This window comes from Carcharhinus amblyrhynchos, chromosome 23, assembly GCF_965287045.1.
Source record: "Carcharhinus amblyrhynchos chromosome 23, sCarAmb.v2.hapA, whole genome shotgun sequence".
Lineage (NCBI taxonomy): Eukaryota > Metazoa > Chordata > Chondrichthyes > Carcharhiniformes > Carcharhinidae > Carcharhinus > Carcharhinus amblyrhynchos.
Window position 1 is genome coordinate 18208351 of NC_137346.1, and position 20241 is coordinate 18228591.

A 20241-nucleotide genomic window follows, 5' to 3' on the forward strand; every position below is an offset into this window, starting at 1 on the left:
CTTTGGTTATCAAACCTCAAAGTCAAGCCAAACACTACAGGGGCATCAGTTCTACGTCGAATTTCCAATGTTCATGGCAGTAAGCCAGATGATACACTTCAATTTAAGTAATGCGGGTTTCAAGGCACCATTTAGTTTTACTATTAATTTCCCTGTCAGCAGGCATAAGTCATTCCAATAAAGATGTAAACTCCTGTTGCTATAACAAACAGTAAACTGACACACTGGAGAAAAACGAAGAGAATCCCAGTGGAATTGAGAGTGATAAAAATAAAGTTATTATCATCATTGGCTTCAGGATATACTGTGGAAACTGATTTTCTTTTTTTGTCCAAAATATTTGGCAGTTTTTATAAGAATTTAACCAATGCCAACTGTTGTTTTGTTATAAATGTCAGATCTCTTTGAAGGTAGCTAATATTACAAAGGAAGTAATGATGGTGAGAGAAGGTACTGCCAAAGGTAGCGTTTAGCTATGAGGTTGGACTGTCCCAGGTTTGGCCCCTGCTCCGTGTGCAGTCAACCAGTCAAAGTCTGCCCAGCAGCTGAGAAAATACAGCTGCCCCCAGTGCAAAGACAAGGAATAATCAGGCCAGCCTGTAACTCCTGATCCACGTGACTCTTACTGGGGAACATGGAGATAGATCTTCCGTTCCGGCGACAAAGTCCGCTGGGAGACAGGAATCCCACTAGGCAGCAGGATGGGTGACATGGCATGGCACGGTGGTTAGCACTGCTGCCTCACAGCACCAGGGACACGGGTTCGATTCCTGGCTTGGATCGCTGTCTGTGTGGAGTTTGCACATTCTCCCTGTGTCTGCATGGGTTTCCTCCCACAGTCCGAAAGACATGCTGATCAGGTGCATTGGCCATGCTAAATTCTCCCTCAGTGTACCTGAACAGGCACTGGAGTACATGGCAGCTAGGGGAATTTCACAGTAACTTCATTGCAGTGTTAATGTAAACGCATTTGTGATGCTGAAAAAAAAAATTAACTTTAAAACATGCGCGATCTTTCGCTTTTCAGCTTATGCATCCATGAGGAGCTCAATGAATCTCATGGCGAGATGGGCAGGAAGTCACTTGCCTATCTTTACCTCATGTGGCCGAATATCTTGATGCCATATTTAAACAGCAGCTTGACGGCCATTCACCGAGTGCGGGCCAAGAGCTTTAGTTTGGCAGTCATTTAACACTGAGGAAGAATGTCAAAGGGAGGGAAACAACCTGTGGCCCCACACTTCAGCAGCAAATCTCTAGAGAATCTCCTCCAGTTATTGAATCCTGTAGTGCAAAAGGAGGCCATTCGACCCATCAAGTCTGCACCAACCACAATCCCACCTTGGTCCTATCCCCATAATCCCATGCATTTACCCTAATTGAACCCCTTGACTCTAAGGGACAATTTTGCAAGGGCAATCCACCTAACGCACACATCTTTGGACTGTGGGAGGAAACTGGAGCACCCAGAGGAAACTCACGCAGACACAGGGAGAACGTACAAACTCCACACAGACAGTCACCCAAGCCAGGAATTGAACCTGGGTCCCTGGCTCTGTGAGGTTAGCAGAGCTAACCACTGTGCCATCAGTTTCAGGTGTGTTAGCCCAAAAAAAGAACGAGTCTGCAGTTCAGGAAGAAAATGAATGATGTGTCCCGCCAGGGTAAATGAAGCATCTCCTCACTACAGACTCTCACACTCATGCAGGCATTGGGTAGTCCAAATGGGGAGTTGATGGCCTAGTGGTATTATTGCTTGGTTATTAATCCAGAAACTCAGCTAATGTTCTGGGGACCCAGGTTTGAATCCCATTGCAGCAGGTGATAGAATTTGAATTCAATAAAAAATATCTGGAATCTACTGGTGACCATGAAACTATTGTTGATTGTGGGAAAACCTATCTGATTCACTAATGTCCTTTAGGGAAGGAAATCATAGAAACCCTACAGTACAGAAGGAGGCCATTTGGCCCATCGAACATGCATCGACAACAATCCCACCCGCAACCCCATGTATTTACCCCGCTGATTCCTTTAACCTACGCATCCCAGGACACTAAGGGTCAATTTAGCAAGGCCAATCAACCTAACCCACACATCTTTGGACTGTGGGAGGAAACCGGAGCACCCAGAGGAAATCCATGCAGAATGTGCAAACTCCACACAGATAGTGACAGCGAAATTTACCATCCTTTCCTGGTGACTGCAGAGCCACAGTAATGTGGCTGACTCTCAACTGCCCTTGGGCAATTAGAGATGGGCAATAACATAAGAACTAGGAGCAGGAGTAGGGCATCTGACCCCTTGAGCCTGCTCCACCATTCAATAAAATCATGGCTGATCTTTTTGTGGACTCAGCTCCACTTACCCGCCCGCTCATCATAACCCTTAATTCCTTTACTGTTCAAAAATGTATCTATCCTTGCCTTAAAAACATTCAATGAGGTAGCCTCAACTGCTTCACTGGGCAGGGAATTCCAAAGATTCACAACCCTTTATGTGAAGAAGTTCCTCCTCCACTCAGTTCTAAATCTGCCTTCCCATATTTTGAGGCTATGCCCCCTAGTTCTAGTTTCACCCGCCAGGGGAAGCAACTTCCCTGCTTCTCTCTTATCTATTCCCTTCATAATCTTATATGTCTCTATAAGATCTCCCCTCATTCTTCTGAATTCCAATGAGTATAGCCCCAGTCTACTCAGTCCCTCCTCATAAGCCAACCCTCTCAACTCCGGAATCAACCTAGTGAATCTCCACTGCACCCCTTCCAGTGCCAGTGTGTCCTTTCTCAAGTACGAAGTCCAAAACTGTACGCAATACTCCAGGTGTGGCCTCACCAACACCTTATACAGCTGCAATATAATCTTGCTGTTTTTAAACTCCATCCCTCTAGCAATGAAGGACAAAATTCCATCTGCCTTCTTAATTACCTGCTGCATCTGCAAACTAACTCCTTGAGATTCCTCCACAAGGACACTCAGGTCCCTCTGCACAGCGGCATGCTGCAGTTTATTACCATTTAAATAACAGTCCATTTTGCTGTTATTCCTACCAAAATGCTTGACCTCACATTTCTGTACTCCATCTACCAGACCCTTGCCCACTCACTTAGATTATCTATTACCCTTTGCAGACTTTCAGCATCCTCTGCACACTTTGCTGTTCCACCCATCTTAGTGTCATCTGCGAATTTTGACATACTACACTTGGTCGCCAACTCCAAATCATCTATGTAAATCATAAACAATTGCAATCCCAACGCTGATCCCTGAGGCATACCACTAGTCACTGATCACCAACCAGGAAAACACCCATTCACTCCCATTCTTTGCTTTCTGTTAGTTAACCAATCCTCTATCCATGCTAATACATTACCCGTAACACTGCGCATCTTTATCTTATGTAGCAATTTTTGGTGCAGCACCTTGTCAAATGCCTTCTGGAAATCTAGATACATCACATCCACAGGTTCCCCATTGTCCACTGCACATGTAACGTTCTCAAAGAATTACAGCAAATTAGTCAAACATGACCTGCCCTTCATGAATCCATGCTGCGTCTTACCAATGGGACAATTTATATCCAGGTGTCTCTCTATTTCTTCAATAAACACTGGCCAGCCAGTATTCATGTTCATAATCATATGAATGAATTAAAAAAAACTTCTCAGAGGCTGTCTGCGGACTGGGCTGAACTTGGAGAAGTCTGTCCACTTTCTTCTGCTGTTGTAGCTCCATTATCAAAGTCTCCATGGAAAGGGCACTGGCCACCTTGGAGACCCAGGTCCAGCAGCTCCTGCACTTGGATCTGCATGCCATCACTCCAGCCGTGGGAATGTACCAGCAGTGGTTAGGCAATAACCTCGACCTCCCTCCAAATGCTCCTTCTCCTTAAGGTGTCCAGACGGGGCCACCAGGCGCCCTGTGGGCATCCAGCCTGGACATTCCAAGAGTGCCACTCCCAAAGCCAGTTACCCATCAACTCCAGCAGGGCAGGTCAAGGGGGAGGGATGAAGGAGACCTTTAGCAGGCCAGGGCCCTCAGTGACCCCCAGAGGATGTCCATCAAAGTAATCTCCAACACCAGGGCACTGCAGTCAGAAGGTTGCCCCACCTCACCTGCAGATGTTGGAGTTGCACCTTGACATAGTGGTAAGGCTACATATTGAATGCATAATGGAGCCACAAGTTGTATATAGTCCCACACACTGGGCGGAATTTTAATGGCACGCCCACCATACAATCTTGCCCGAGGCCAATGGAAAATGCCGTTCTCCAAGCCCTGGAATTGGGGCGGGTGTGCTGGTAAAATTCCAGCCGTTGCATATAACTGTCACTTTTGCAAATCTACGTTGAATATCCGGCTCCATGGTTTCCACTTGGATTCAATTTGCTTCAATGTTTGGCAGTCACTTAAGGGTTCAGAATGTTGCCCCTTAAAGTAATCCCAACAGAATTTCAATTGCTTATATTCTCACAACTTACACCAGACTGAGTAATCTATAAATCCCCATCAGCAACATCAGGCAATGTACATCATTAGTGACAGCACTGCCTATCCAATATACCTCTCAGCCACTTATCACAGGAGCGTGCTTTGGTCTCGGAAGCAGTGCTTATTGAGGCTATTGATTTTTCTGCTGCTGTTGCACTGATGTCAGATGTTTGGGGATGGTACGAGTAGCCATGGTGAATTAAATTAGAATTGTCTGGCCAATGTTTCGAATCACTTTCAATGCGTGAGAACATTTTTTTTGAGCACTATAATGTAAGCCTCGAAACCCATGCCAGTCTGAAGGAGGATGTAATTTGGGATTTTACGATTTCGCTCAGGTGAGGATTGTAAAATCCTGCCTGAGGCCAAGGGAGAATTCTGTTCTGCGAGGCAGTAAAATTCCAGTCGCAGTGTCCACGCCTAAGGCTGAAAATCCTTCCTTGGTGACCTGTCATTCTCCATATGCGTGACTCTGGACTGGGCAAGTAAGGATAGAATGGGCACCTTCAGAATTGACTGCGAGAGGAGTGTACAATTTAAGAGGTGTCTGTTCACCTTGGTGAAGACCTTTTCTATGCTCACATGATGGTCGTGACTCTATAGCAAGGCTTTCAGTAATTCTAGGATAAAGGCACAGTTCTGTATCCCTAGTCTCCAAAGAGCCTGCCTTATAAGCCCTGAGGTCCCTCAGTGATCTGTGTGCATCAAGATACAAGAGTCGTGAGAACTTCCTGTGCGTCTAACACAAACATACAGGATCTGCCTTCTGAATCAGAGAGCCAAATCCTTCTCGACTGATGAACCGTGCAGGCTGTTGCCAGGGCACTCTCAAGGCAGCTGTTGGCAGCACCCTGCACTTGCTGGAAACCACATATCAACCAGCCTGGCTTTCAGCATCCACGCAGAGCTACTCACACTGGTGAGCTTTAGTGAAAAGGGAATCAGTCTTGTCCTTTACACACTTGTGTGTCATCGATTGGAAAATGCTACAAAGGTCCCCACTGGAGCCCTGCAAGGACTCGCTGGCAAATAAGCTGGGTGCAGCTGTAACCTTCAAAGTCACTGGCATTCAATGCCCTCAAATTCCTTGTGGCATCAGTTCTTCCCAGAGAAGGTGGCAAATGTGAACTATCCCACCCCTGGACAAATAAAAATGCTGTGACATTGTCTTTTGCTTATCTCCACACATGAGCAGCCTCTTCCATACACCTATGGTCAAGCCACTGGTCTTTGTTGAATTTGCCCCCCCTTCTGGAAGATCTAGGACTTGCAGGAGCTTGACTCCCTCTCGCAGCTCAGACCATTGCTCTTCTAGGATCTGTGTCAATCAGTGATGGGCCCTTCCTCTCCTCTGAGAGCTGTAAACAAGGCAGGGCTGCCTACAGCCTACATTCTCAACTCTTCTTCGTACCTGTCAATGCATACATATGAGAATTTATTTAAACTTTCCCTTGATTGGTTTCCCTCCATCTCCAAGTCAGGAGGCCATGAGAACAGGAGAGCAGGGTGGTGTTCTGAGGTGGCAAGCGACAGGAAGGTCAACCTGATCGAGGTGTACAAAATGATGACAGACACAGATAGGATAGATAGGAAGAAACTTAGTAGAGGGGTCAATAACCAGGGGGCATAGATTGAAGGTAAGGAGCAGGAGATTTAGAGGGGATTTGAGAAAAAACCTTTTCACCCAGAAGGAATCTGGAGCCCACTGCCTGAACGGGTGGTAGAGACTGGAACCCTCACAACATTTAAGAAGCATTTAGTTGAGCACTTAAAACACCATAGAATATTAGGACGCAGACCAAGTGCTGGGAAATGGGATTAGAACAAATAGGTGTTTGATGGCCAGTGCAGGCACGATGGGCTGAAGGGCCTCTTTCTGTGCGGTAGAACTCAATGGATGGGATTTTCTAACCGTGTTGCTCCAAAGCTGGAAGATTCTGCCCAAGATCAATGGACCTTCGCATGGTCCATGTCCTGCCCCCACGATGATTCCCATTGTGGGCGGGATTGGGAAATTCCGCCCTATGATGAACACAGAAGCTCAATCCAGTTTTCTCCTTTAAACTAGAAAATCTCTTGAAGTGGTCTCTTTGATCAATGTATCCAGTCCAAAAGAGCAATGCTTGCCTGTTCGACCTGATTGACCTCATGGTATCTGCGCATGGACCAAGGCTATGCTATTGTGTCCATGAGATTTGAGAGAAGAAAGATTGAAAACCTCCAAAAATTAACATGTGTGAGTTTAATGATCGCAAGAAGCTTTTGCAACTTTTCTTTGGGAATCAATGAGACGCACTGAGACACAATGGCCCTGCCCAAATAAATGTCAATAAAATAGACCTCAAAGTCCTGCTGAAGAGATCAAAGTGACCACATCACAGCACTCAGCCCTGAATAACTATGCACCAGTCCAGTGAATTGAAACAAGAGTTAATCAGCCAGGCAAAGATAAATCAACCTCATGAATGCTGGATGGTGGCGATGGTTGAATGGAATAGAACAATACTCCAAATTAACAGGCTTTAATGGCCAACGTAAATTGGCAACCATATTCAGTCACTTGTAAGTGACAATAAAAAAGATTTGTTAAGCTCTAAAAACATACAGCCTTGTTCACTATGACATCCTCCTTTTCGAACACATCTTTTTTTCAAATCCATGAAAAATATTTATTTATTCTTTTTTTTAGTTTAAGACAAATAAGTAACTTTACCTATTAACCTACCAAATTTAACCTATCAATATGAATTGAAGAGCAAATTAAACCTTGGGCAGACACGGTGGCACAGTGGTTAGCACTGCTGCCTCAGAGTGCCAGGGACCTGGGTTCAATTCTGGCCTTGGGTGACTGCGTGGGTTTCCTCCGTGTGCTCCAGTTTCCTCCCACAGTCCAAAGATGTGCAGGTTCAGTGCATTGGCCATGCTAAATTGTCCCTTAGTGTCAGGGAGGTTAGCAGGGTGAATATGTGGGGTGAGGGGGATAGGGCCTGGGTGGGATTGTGGTCGGCACAGGCTTGATGGGCTGAATGGCTCCTTCTCCACTGTAGGGATTCTATGTCCAATGCCTGCTGTTTTAGGGAAGAATGAGTGAATTAAAGTCATTCAAAACTCAACACAGCTCCAGCAATCAATGCTCCAGGTATCACCCCATGCTTGGGAACTCACCTTTCTCCTTCTGGCTCCAAGATTCCAGCCCAGTTCACAGCAGAAGCTCTTGGGAGATGCTCATGGTGGGATTTGCAGCAGGGTCATCTCAGAATGAGATCTAGCCAGCCCGTTCACCAGTGAGCTCTTCACACCCATAAGGGAGTGAATCTGATTGCCATGGATTAACATACCTTTAAATGTTCAAAAACAGCTTCACAACGTTGTTTCCAGGCTCACCGTGTATATATTTCCCACGGCCTGCCCTCCTCCTGTGTGACGTCACACCGACGGGAATTACTACTTGTTTCCAAGAATGGAAAATGGTCGTGATGATCACACTGGGGACGCAGAGGCCAGTATAGCCCCCAGGTGGTCAGGGACATAGCAGGGGCCTAAAGGAGGGGCGAGGCCCAAAGGGAGAAAGGCCTAAAGGGGTTGAGGCCTAATGGGATGGGGTCTAAAGGGGGTGAGATCTAAATAGACACGGCCTGAAGGGGATAGGGTAAGGCCTAAAGGAGTGGGGCCTAAAAGGGGATGGGCCCAAAAGGGGGAAGGGTTTAAAGGGGGTGGGGCCTAAAGGGGGCTGGGCATACAGATAATCCCATAGCGGGGGTTCGCTTCACTAAGGGAAGGGGTGCAGTTGGGGAGGGTACTTATGCCCCAATGCCAGCGATTGATGGAGTGTGCCCAATGCCTTGAGACCCGATGCCAATGGATGGGTAGCAGGGGGAGGTGGTGTGGGGGTAGTCTTTAAAAAAATTTGAGGTCGGGACACCCTTTCTGTGGAGCTGGCCTTGCTGGTGTTTTAAGGCCTGTCCCTCACAATGATAATGTAAAACACACCTCACTCCCCCACCCCGCTTTAAAATGGGGAAGTATCATAAGGTCTGGAAAGAAAATCAGTCCATTTCTCTGGGAAGAAATCATTGCAATTGCAAACCTGAGACTTTGCCATTCTGTGGGAAAATTTCATCCATTGCCTTTCACCAATCCATGGCCACCTCTGTCAAAACTTTAGTTGAACTCCTCCAATCAGATTTCATCCCTGCTGAAACAGCCATAACCAAGGTTACCATGGATAACCCCTGTGGTGTGTTACCCCCCAGGCCTCTTTGATGCAGTCAACCATGTCACCCAACTCAATCAGACTACCTGTGTTTGTTCCCAATCATACCTCAGTGAAGTTACTGTGAAAATCCCCTAGTCACCACACTCTGGCGCCTGTTCGGGTACACTGAGGGGGAATTCAGCGTGGCCAATGCACCTAACCAGCTCGTCTTTCAGACTGTGGGACGAAACCAGAGCACCTGAGGAAACCCACGCAGACACAGGGAGAACGTGCAGAATCCACACAGATAGTGACCCGAGGCCACAACTGAACTGGGGTCCCTGGTGCTGTGAGGCAGCAGTGCTAACTCCTGTTGCACCGTGCCACCCTCATATCCACTTGTATTCCATTAGTGGGATGACAATCGGTTTGACACCGGCCTCTCATTGGGTTGGAGTGGGGTGGGAGACAGGATGGGAGAGAGGGGCGCAGTGAATCAGTCTGAGACAGAGTGGGAGCCAGGGAAGGGTTGGGTTGGGGCGGGAGATGCGCAGGGAATCAGTCTGAGGCAGAGTGGGGGCCAGGGAAGGATTGGATTGGGATGGGAGATGGGACGTGAGAGGGGCACAGGGAATCAGTCTGAGGCAGAGTGGGGGCCAGGGAAGAGTTGGGTTGGGGTGGGAGTTGGGATGGGAGAGAGGGGCACAGGGAATCAGACTAGGACAGAGAGTGAGGGGGTGGGTGGTAGTGGGAGCTCCCCGTTCATCTTCAAAACAGTGTTGTTGGATTTTATTTTACATCCACTCATGGGGCAAACGGGGCCTCAGTTTAACATCTTACCCAAAAGAAGGGACCTCTGCCAGTGTAGCACTCCCTCAAGTTACACTGCAGCCCTTGTGCTCAAGTCTACAGAGCTGCACTTTGAACCCAGAACCATCTCGTTCAGAGTTGGGAGCACCAGCCCCTAAGCAAAGCTGCCAGCTTGGTGTGGCAAACTGGTGAAAGTGATAATAGAGGAGCCGCTCCTTTGAAAGAAGGAGAAGTCACAGTTTCATTATTCATTCAGGATTGGTGACTGAAATACTTCAAGTGCAACAGATCACAAGATGAATGGTTTCAATTTGTACCTGCACCAGGGAGACATTAACGAAGCTATTTCATTTCCTGCAGTCAGCCCCTTCCTTCAAAGGAGACCTTGACTGATTTTATTTACGACCACTCAGTAAACAATAAGATGAGTGGGTCACCTCTACTGAAGGGAAAATGCACCAATGAAAGGATTTATTTTAACATCTCTGAATTTACATAGGCATTACATCAATCTTCATGACACACAGTTCGGAGCACTCCAGGGGGTTGCTGTGTCACTGGATTTTCATTATATAAAAAAACAAATGCTAACAAATAAGTGAGCCTCCTGACAATCTGTTCACTAAATCTTCCACAGCTCCACTCACTATAGCCTGACATCACTCCGAAGCTTCAATAAATAAATGCACTCTGAAGCCATCCAGCTTGAAATATGCTATCCATAATTTAAATCTCACACTCAAAATTTCTGGAATAACAATACAGAATAATAAGCATGTTAAAAATACAGAACACAGAAAGTGTGTGCACATTCTCCCTGTGTCTGCATGGGTTTCCTCCGGGTGCTCTGGTTTCCTCCTAAAGATGCGTGGGTTAGGTGGATTGGCCATGCTAAATTGTCCCTTAGTGTTAGGGGGACTAGTTACGGTAAATACACGGGGTTATGGGGATAGGGTCTGGGTGGGATTGTGGTCGGTGCAGACTCGATGGGCCAAATGGCCTCTTTCGGCACTGTAGGATTCTATGATTCTATGAGACTGAAATGTTTTATGAGCTTTTATCTCAATCTTAACACATTACTTTCTGGAGCTATTTTACACACGTCACTCTTCTTAATAAACATTTATTAACTTTACCAGTGATAGAAAGTTGTACTTTGGTTACATGTCAACAACTAATTTGCAATGCCTGGTGAATTTAACGATCATTTTTATACAAGCCGGATGAATAAAATGTCACTTGTCATACGCTATCTCCCATTGTGTGATGTGGCCGCACTGTGTAGAAGCAGGCTCTTTGGGCCACTGTGTCTAAGCTGATCCGTTGGTCAAAAAGTTGCCTCGGAATATCAACCAGCATAATTAAGGACCCCAGGCAACCTGGACATTCTCTCTTCCACCTTCTTCCATGGGGAAAAAGATACAAAAGTCTGAGGTCACATATCAACCGACTCAAGAACAGCTTCTTCTCTGCTATCAGACTTCTGAATGGGCCTATTTTATATTAAGTTGAGCTTTCCCTAGCTATGATTGTAACACTACATTCTGCACCCTCTCCTTTCCTTCCCTATGAATGGTATGTTTTGTCTGTAAAGTGTGCAAGAAATAATACTTTTCACTGTATACTAATACATGTGACAACAATGAATCAAATCAAGTTGTATCCTAACCTCAACCTGGAGTCTGTTCTAAAGTTATCTCAAACCAGTGTTCTCCATCACCCTGCGGTTGGCATTTCTGAAAGCACTGTTCCCTATCCCATTAAGTTTCTATCATAATTTCCCATTGGATATATCAAACAGCCAGAGCTTATCCAATTGTTTCTCAAAGCTCATTACCCTGAGTCACAATATGGGTGTTGCTTTTACGGATACACATACAAACTCCCGATGGCGCATTTGAGACTTCAGTTGCCAAAGGAAAGGCAAACTTTTTAAAAGAAATATTTCTAAAGAAAAATGGTGGCGATAGTGCAGGTGCAGGAGGAGGTCAACCAGCCAGTAATTCCGTGAGATAATGGCTGATCTGCAACCTGATTCCATATACTCTTATCAACTTAAAAACCATCAGTCTCAGACTTCAAATTAACAAACGATCAAACATAATTGCTGCTTGCAGAAGAGAGTTCCAAATTTCTACCACCTTTTGTATGAAAGTGTTTCTGAGTTTCACAGAGGTGGCATGGTGGCACAGTGGTTAGCACCGCTGCCTCACATCCACAGGGGCCCAGGTTCAAACCCCTGGGGGTCACTGTCTGGGCGGAGTCTGCACATTCTTCCTGTGTTTGCGTGAGTTTCCTCTGGGTGCTCTGGTTTCCTCCCACTGTTCAAAAGGCAGTGTTGGTTAGGCGCATTGGCCATGCTAAAGTCTCCTTCAGCATACCCGAATAGGTGCTGGAATGTGGTGACTAGGGAATTTTCACAGTAAGAACACAGTAAGTGTTATTTAATATTGTCGCAACTAGGCTTGATTTAACTTGATTTGATTTATTGTTGTCACATGTATTAGTATACAGTGAAAAGTATTATTTCTTGCGCACTTTACAGACAAAACATACCATTCATAGGGAAGGAGAGGAGAGGGTGCAGAATGTAGTGTTACAATCATAGCTAGGGAAAGCTCAACTTAATATAAAATAGGCCCATTCAGAAGTCTGATAGCAGAGAAGAAGCTGTTCTTGAGTCGGTTGATATGTGACCTCAGACTTTTGTATCTTTTGTAACAGGAAGAGGCCCTTCGGCCTTCCAAGCCTGCACTAACTATGCTGCCCATCTCAGCTAAAATCGCCAACCCTTCCAGGGGCCATATCCCTCTATTCCCATCCTATTTGTGTATTTCAGTAACTTCATTGCAGTGTTAATTTAAGCCTAGTTGCGACAATATTAAATAAACTTAAAATCTAGCTAATCTAATTTTTAGATTCTGCCCCCTCGTCATAGACATCCAACTAGGGGAAATGCTCTTTCCTCTCTCTACCTCAATTCTCTTCCTCAATACCTTGAAAACTTCAAGAAATTGACTCCTCAATCTTGCAAATTTCAGGAAATCCCACACACCCTGATTAGACGAACCTCCCCTCATAATTTAAACTGGAATCCGGGTATCATTCTGGGAATGATTCCCTCTCCAGCAAGATCCTGTTTTAGCCACCGCACCAGTGGAAAGCATCCTACTTAAAAGTTGAAAGAAGTATAAAAAACTGAGGCATGCACCTAAGTTTTCATCCATTTCTTGAGGTAAACACCTGGGTAACACTCAAACAGGATATGGCGTGCAGCTCCTTGGCATAGAGGGGAACATCATTTTAAATGGTACCAGGAAAGGTTTAAAAGATGGGTTCACAATACAATTGCAGCATTGCTAATAAGAGCTTTCGCTTGTCTGTTGTGGCACCAATACAGCATGAATCTGCAACATGCATCCAACCCAACAGCAGAATGAATAAACCTGAGCAAATACAGTGAAGAAGGGAATCTCTCCTGTCTCGTTTCTGAGGGAGTTTCAGCCTCCAATTTTCAACCGCTTATCCATTTTTATCACCTTTTTATTCGCGCTGCTGCCTCACAATGACAGGGACCCGGCTTCAATTCCGGCCTCGGGTCACCATCTGTATGGGCTTTCTCCAGGTGCTCCAGTTTCCTCCCACGCTCCAAAGGTGTGTGGGTTAGATGCATTGACCATGCTAAATTGACCCTTACTGTCAGAGGGTTAGCAGGGTAAATAGGTGGGGTTACGGGAATAGGGCCTGGATGGGATTGTGGTTGGTGCAGATTTGATAGGCCGAATGATGTCCTGCTGCAATAGGATTCTATTTTACCATTCCTCCTCTCCATCTTCCCTCCAAATTCCCCCCAACAACACACGCACCCCTCCTCCCTCTTAAGAGCTAACTACCACATTCTTCAGGCAGTCCCTTAACAGTCTGTGCCTCTGTTCTGCCAGTCACATATTCCGGTCATTTAATGGGCACCTTTTGCATCTTTCTCAGCCCCCATCATCGCTGTTTACATTTCCTTTGTCCAAATACAGCCCCCCACATCCACCACACCCTCACAGGAGAAATCTTGTCTGATTTTCTTCACTCTCAGCTCTGTTGCAGGGTCATCCAGACTCAAAACGTTGGCTTTATTCTCTCACCACAGATGCTGTCAGACCTGCTGAGATTTTTCAGCATTCGCTGTTTTTTGTTCGAGCCCCTCACTCTCTTTTGTTTAGTGTTAGAGTGGATTAGGTTTTGTGCTGCTGCTAAAGGGTAGATACATAAACTCAGAAGAACTGACTGGAAAGGTTAAAAGTTTGCAATATCTTCACCACGGAAGGATCAAGTAGTGACCGATCAAATTTCCAAAATCAGAGAGGCTTCAGGAGTAAACAAGCTCCTCAGTGATGTGTTTAGTCTAGTTTCTAGCCCCGCATTTTTTTTGGTGCAGCCTTGCTTAAAACAAGACTTCCCAGCTCAACTCCACAAGCAGCAGCAGAGCACTGCGACTGAATGCACTAACCATTACTATAATAGCAAAACTAGCCTGCAATGCCTGCAGTCAGTCACCTGACAAGCCTCTGGTCTAAATACCTATGGTATTTGAGGATATGATGCATAGGGCTGTCTTTGGTGTACACAGAAGCTGTGGATTTGGCAGCTTTATCAAGCGAGCCATCACAGCACTTCCAACGTTTCATAGAAATTACAGTACGCAAGGTGACATTTTGCCCATCAGGCCTGAGTCAGTGCTAACTCCGGAATTAGCCCATCTACTCTAACCACATCTTCATAGCCCTTTCCCTGTCTCTTCTTCTCCTACTTCCTTTTAATTTATTCATTTTAAAAGATATTACCGTCTTTGTTTCAATAATCACTTCAGGTAATGCAATTTGTTTTCTTCCCAAGAAGAGGTTGGAACAAGGCAACTTCTTGCAAGCTGTGCCCAGCATACTGTCTAATTCTATCTTTTACTCTCGTTCTATGCTTTTAAAACTTCATTCTAACTCTTTTAAACTCTAACAATTCAATTTCTTACGTCAGACTTTTGAATGGACCTACCTCGCATTAAGTTGATCTTTCTCTACACCCCAGCTATGACTGTAACACGACATCCTGCACCCTCTCCTTTCCTTCTCTACGAACGCTATGTTCTGTCTCTATAGCATGCAAGAAACAATACTTTTCACTGTATACTAATACGTGGGACAATAATAAATCAAATCAAATCATCCATGCAAAATTCTTCAGGGTTTTTTATTAAAACTTCCCCCAGGTTCTTTCATTCTTTAAAGCTCTGAAGCATACCATTTATTTAGAAAAGGCATCACCTCATTTTTCTTTCATTCATGAGGTATGGCCCATCCCTAATTACCTTTGAGGGGGTGGTGGTGAGCTGCCTTCTTGAAGCGCTGCCATCTACGTGGTGTGGGTTGACCCACAGTGCCACTAGGGAGGGAGCTGTAGGATTTTGACCCAGTGACAGTGAAGGAATGGTGATGTATTTCCAAGCAGTGAGGCAGTGAGTGACTTGGAGGGGAACTTGTAGGTGGTTCCAATGTACCTGCCACCCTTGTCCTTCCACATGGTGGAGATCATGGAGCTGTCAAAGGAGCCTTTGGAGTTACTGCAGGTGCATCTTACACATGCAGTGGTATACACTGCTTCCACAGTGCGTCAGTGGTGGAGGGAGTGTATGTTTAAGGTGGTGAGTGGAATGCCAATCATTTGGGTTGCTTTGCCTTAGATGATGTCCTCATACATCAGTCATGCCATCCCAGGAAATCAACCTTCTCTGCACTCTCTCTACAGTAACAGCATCCTTTAATCCGCTTTGAAATCATTTCCAGCTGAATAATGTCTTACACCAAGGACAGCAGATACATGGGGACACCACCATCTGCAAGTTCCTTTCCAAGTCACTCAACACCCTGAATTGGAACTATATCGCCATTCCTTCACTGTCGCTGGGTCAAAATCCTGGAACCCTCTCCCTAACAGCAGTGAGAGTGTACCTACACCACATGGACTGCAGCGGCTCAAGAAAGCGGCTCACCACCATCTTTTCAAGGGCAATTATAAATGGGTAATAAATGCTGGCTGAGCCAGTGATGCCCACATCACAGAGGAAATAAGAAAAAATGATTTTTTAAACAAGACACAAAATGTCAGGCATTAACAATGCTGAAGGTTGTTGCCTTATCAAAAACGGTAATAAAACCCATAATAGTTTTACAAGAGGAGTGATATATAATTGGGAAACAAAGCCTTGAATGCTTGTGGTGGAACAGCAGGGGAGAGAAACTAAGCTGCTAAGTGTTAGGGAGCTGACAGATGCACCAGAAAGAATGGACTGCTGTGTTGTAAAATTCCATGATCCAAATTCCTGCGTAGTTGTTATTTTTTTTAAATGCCCTGAGAGATACTCTTTAAAATTCCCCCCACAGTGTGCAATTGGGCCAATATGGAGATAACAAACCTAACAGTAAGTAATATTTATCTATCACAATCTTACTGAGTGTGATGTCCATGCAATAATTGACCAGTCCTTACCATAACCGTGCAGTCCTCCGAGCCGCTGGCAATGACATTGTCATTGTGTGGGCACCAGTCGATGTCGAGTACGGGTGCCGTGTGCCCACATACCAAGGGATGATTTTTATCCACACGCCCAGTCTGTGAAGAAACAGAGAAGCAACAAGTTTTATCATGGTGCCATATAAAAAATAAATGATTGATTAAATTACCCCTTTCACAGGAAGGAGAAACTGGGGTTAGTCCATCTGGGAAGATTAATGAACCCATTTAGTGTGTGACAACTGTTTGCACTGCCCATTACAGACTCACTTACGCTGATTAAATGAAGGCCAAGTCCATAGAGTCTCTACAGTGCAGAAGGAGGCCATTTGGCCCATCGAGTCTGCACTGACAATAATCCACCCAGGCCCTATCCCTGTAGCCCCACATATTTACCCCCCTTATCCCTTTAATTTACACATCCCAAGACACTGAGGTGCAATTTAGCATGGCCAATCAACTTAACCCCACACATCTTTGGACTGTGGGAGGAAACTGGAGCACCCGGAGGAAACCCACACAGACATGGGGAAGACATGCAGACTTCGCACAGACAGTGATCCAAGCTGGGAACCGAACCCAGGTCCCTGGCACTGTGAGGCAGCAGTGCTAACCACTGTGCCACCGTGCTGCTCCACATCTCTTCCTCTGTAGCAAACAATAGGCACACAAGATGGAAGGAAAATGACACCTTGCCTTGGGAAAGATGGACTTCAAATGCTCACTGCACTCCCCATTATTTCAACAGGATTTTTAAAAAATCGCCTTGTACAGCATAACTATGACAGTACCCAGTTCAAAACAAAATATTTTGTAGTGAGAACATGATGCAATGAAATAAAATACACAGTTTGGCTTTGCACGTGGAAAGACTAATTAAACTGTTTTTAGTTATATATAAGAATGATAGATCACTGAAATACAAGCCCAGGATGTAAAGCATCGGACCTCAAATACACACCCCTTGCAATTTTTCCATATCTAAACTGAGAGATGCAATACAGAAATCATGTTCTTCTCAATAATAATGACACACACTGATCAGGTTCAGACAGGCAAATGCACATTCTGTAAAGCAACCCAACTGAAATTTGCCACATCCTGGAGTTGCGGGTTACCGATTTAAAACCCCCTTAAGTCTTGTTTTTTTTTATTCATTCGTGGGATATGGGCACCACTGGCTGGCCAGCAGTTATTGCCCATCCCTAGTTGCCCTGGGAGGGCAGTTGAGAGTCAGTCACATTGCTGTGGCCCTGGAGTCACATATAGGCCAGACTAGGTAAGGTTGGCAGATTTCCTTCCCTAAAGGACATCAGTGAACCAGATGGGTTTTCCTGACAATCGACAATAGTTTCATGGTCATCAGTAGATGCTTAGTTCCAGACATTTGTTTTGACTGAATTCAGATTCCTCTATCTGCTGTGGCAGGATTCGAGCCACCACTTCCCCCTTGTTGTCAAAGTGGATCTAGGCATCAAATCTAACTAAGGCTGATAGAACAACTCTTTAAAGTTTCTGAGAGAGGAAGTCTAGCCAAGCATCTCAGTTTGCTGATTGAACATCCCTCCCAATAAAGGGGCTGAATAAGGCTGACTGACGGTCATGGGGCAGCTTTCTCCGGCCGTTCATGCCAGTGGGATTCTCCAGTCCCGCTGCAGTAAATGGAGATATGGTTGAAATTCTCCGTCCTCTCTGGCAGTGGCGACAGGATGTGAGCAGCTAGAGGATTCTGGGCAGTCTTTGACCAAAATATTCCATCCTTGTTGGCGGCTGGAGTTTCCTGGTGCCGTTGAAAGAGAATAGAGTCTTGGCTGAAATGTCAAATTTTCCACTCCCACTCGCAACAGGTCCCGCCATGGCCAAGAACAGGAGAATCCTGCCTGAACTTTTACTGTCATTGCGACGGCAAAAATTACTATCCTTGAACTGGAAATCAGATAGAAAGCCCAAACTGACCCGGAGGTGAAAGCAAGTGAGGCTGTCTCCTCCAGAGAGCCTGTTTCCACTATGTGCCATATCAGATTAACCTGGACACCAAGTCATCGCTGGAGAGTAAAATGTGACAATTGTACTGTAAATCCACCTTTAAATCCTGAGAAATTGCATCCAATTCCATCAGTATAATCTAATTTATTATGATTATCATAGAATCCTACAGTGCAGAAAGAGGCCATTTGGCCCATCGAGCCTGAACTGACAACAGTCCCACCCAGGCCTAATCCCCATAAGCCTGTGGGTGGCATGGTAGCACAGTGGTTAGCACCGCTGCCTCACAGGTTTGATTTGCGGCTTGGGTCACTGTCTGTGCTGAGTCTGCACATTCTCCCCATGTCTGCGTGGGTTTCCTCTGGTGCTCCGGTTTCCTCCCATAGTCTGAAAGACGTGCTGGTTAGGTGCATTGGCCATGCTAAACTCTCCCTCAGTATACCCAAACAGGCACTGGAGCTTGTGGCGACTAGGAGATTTTCACAGTAACTTAATTGCATTAATGTAAGACTACTTGTGACACTAATAAATCAACTTTACTCTAGTAATCCCTCTGACACTATGGGGCAATTTAGTATGGCCAAACCACCTAACCCACACAACTTTGGACTGTGGGAAGAAACCAGAGCACCCAGAGTAAACCCATGCAGACATGGGGAGAATGTGCAAACTCTGCACCGACAGTGACCTGAGGCTGGATTTGAACCCCTGATGTTGTGAGACAACAGTGCTAATCACTGTGCCGCCCTTGCTACTGGTGCTTTCCTGGAATATGCATTCTTCATAAAACTGCAAACAAACATTATTCAAATAATAGTGCTGCGAGAGGGCAGCTCAATGCACGGTCAAAAAAACTATACATGGTGCATGCCAGTGGGAGGGAAGCACATTCCCTGGTAGAATGCAGGACAACACTTTGTTTTATGGTGAGATCCTTCACTCGGAACCAGCTTGAAATAAAACACAAACAGCGTGTGCATCAGGGGACCAATACCAACTTCCAAAATGTCATTTATTCTGGGACTTTTTACAATATGATTTCAGCCAATGTCTCAGGATTAGCATTAACTCCTCAGTATGGCAGCTTCACCCAATACCCGAGACCATAATGTTAGGAAAATTGGCTCTGGCTGTAAAACATATAAACCACTCCCTACTTGCATCATTCAAACTCTCCTTTGATGCTTCTTTAGATCATCATTAGGACTCCTAGCCTTTTTCTGAATGATGTCTAAACTCACAGGGGCACAGCGCTGATTTCGGTCTTCAAACCAAAGGATTAACAATTTCGCAACCTGAGCAATACATCCGACATGCTGCTTAGTTATATTTGATTACACAGGAGCTGAACCTTGACGTGTCCCTGAATGTGAGCAGCCATGATGTGGAGCTTCCGGCATTGGATTGGGGTGGGCACAGCAAGAAGTCTCACAACACCAGGTTAAAGAGCAACAGCGCTCCGAAAGCTCGTGATTCCAAATAAACCTGTTGGACTTTAACCTGATGTTATGAGACTTCTTACTGTATCCATCCCAATCCAATGATGGCAGCTCCACATCATGGCTACTGTCGACACCACACAAACTGCCAGCTCAAGGAAGAAGCAGCTCTCCGAATGCTCATGGTTCCAAATAAACTTTTTGGACTTTAATCTGGTGTTGTGAAACTTCTGAGTGACAGTGACCTAGTGGTATTCTCTTTGGACTAGTATCCATAGATCCAGGGCAATTCTCTGGGAACCCAGGTTCAAATCCCACCATGACAAAGATGAAATTTGATTTCAATAAAAATCTGAAATTAAAATGTCCGTGAAACCATGATCGACTATCGGAGAAACCCATCTGATGTTCTTTAGGGAAGGAAATCTGCTGTCCTTACCCAGTCTGGCCTACATGTTACACCAGATCCACGGCAATGTGGTTGACTCTTAACTGCCCTCAGAGATGGGCATAAAGTGCTGGTCCAGCGATGCTCACATCCCATGAATGAATATATGAGAAAAAACCCTACTAGCGGAATTTCCCTCTCCTGTCCGCCACGGGAATTGTAGCAGGCGGGACACGGACCATGCAAAGATCTGTTAATCTTTGGTGAGATTTTCCAGCCTTGGAGTGCATGCAGCTGGAAAATCCCACTCGGCCTATTTGATACAACAAGTCTCAGGCATTATTGGAAGCCCATTTTTCTCAGTCTCACTGTGAAATA

General features: G+C 45.4%; 1 protein-coding gene across 2 annotated transcripts in view; it reads right to left on the reverse strand.

The window, feature by feature from the left end:
* LOC145357522 (coronin-6-like) overlaps positions 1-20241 on the reverse strand; it is a 245580-nt gene that overhangs the window by 61261 nt on the left and 164078 nt on the right. For both annotated transcript variants that reach the window (XM_080210953.1, XM_080210954.1), the window contains exon 3: positions 16027-16149. In XM_080210953.1, coding sequence (XP_080067079.1) covers positions 16027-16149 — 123 coding nt within the window. The remainder of the gene's footprint in view (positions 1-16026; positions 16150-20241) is intronic.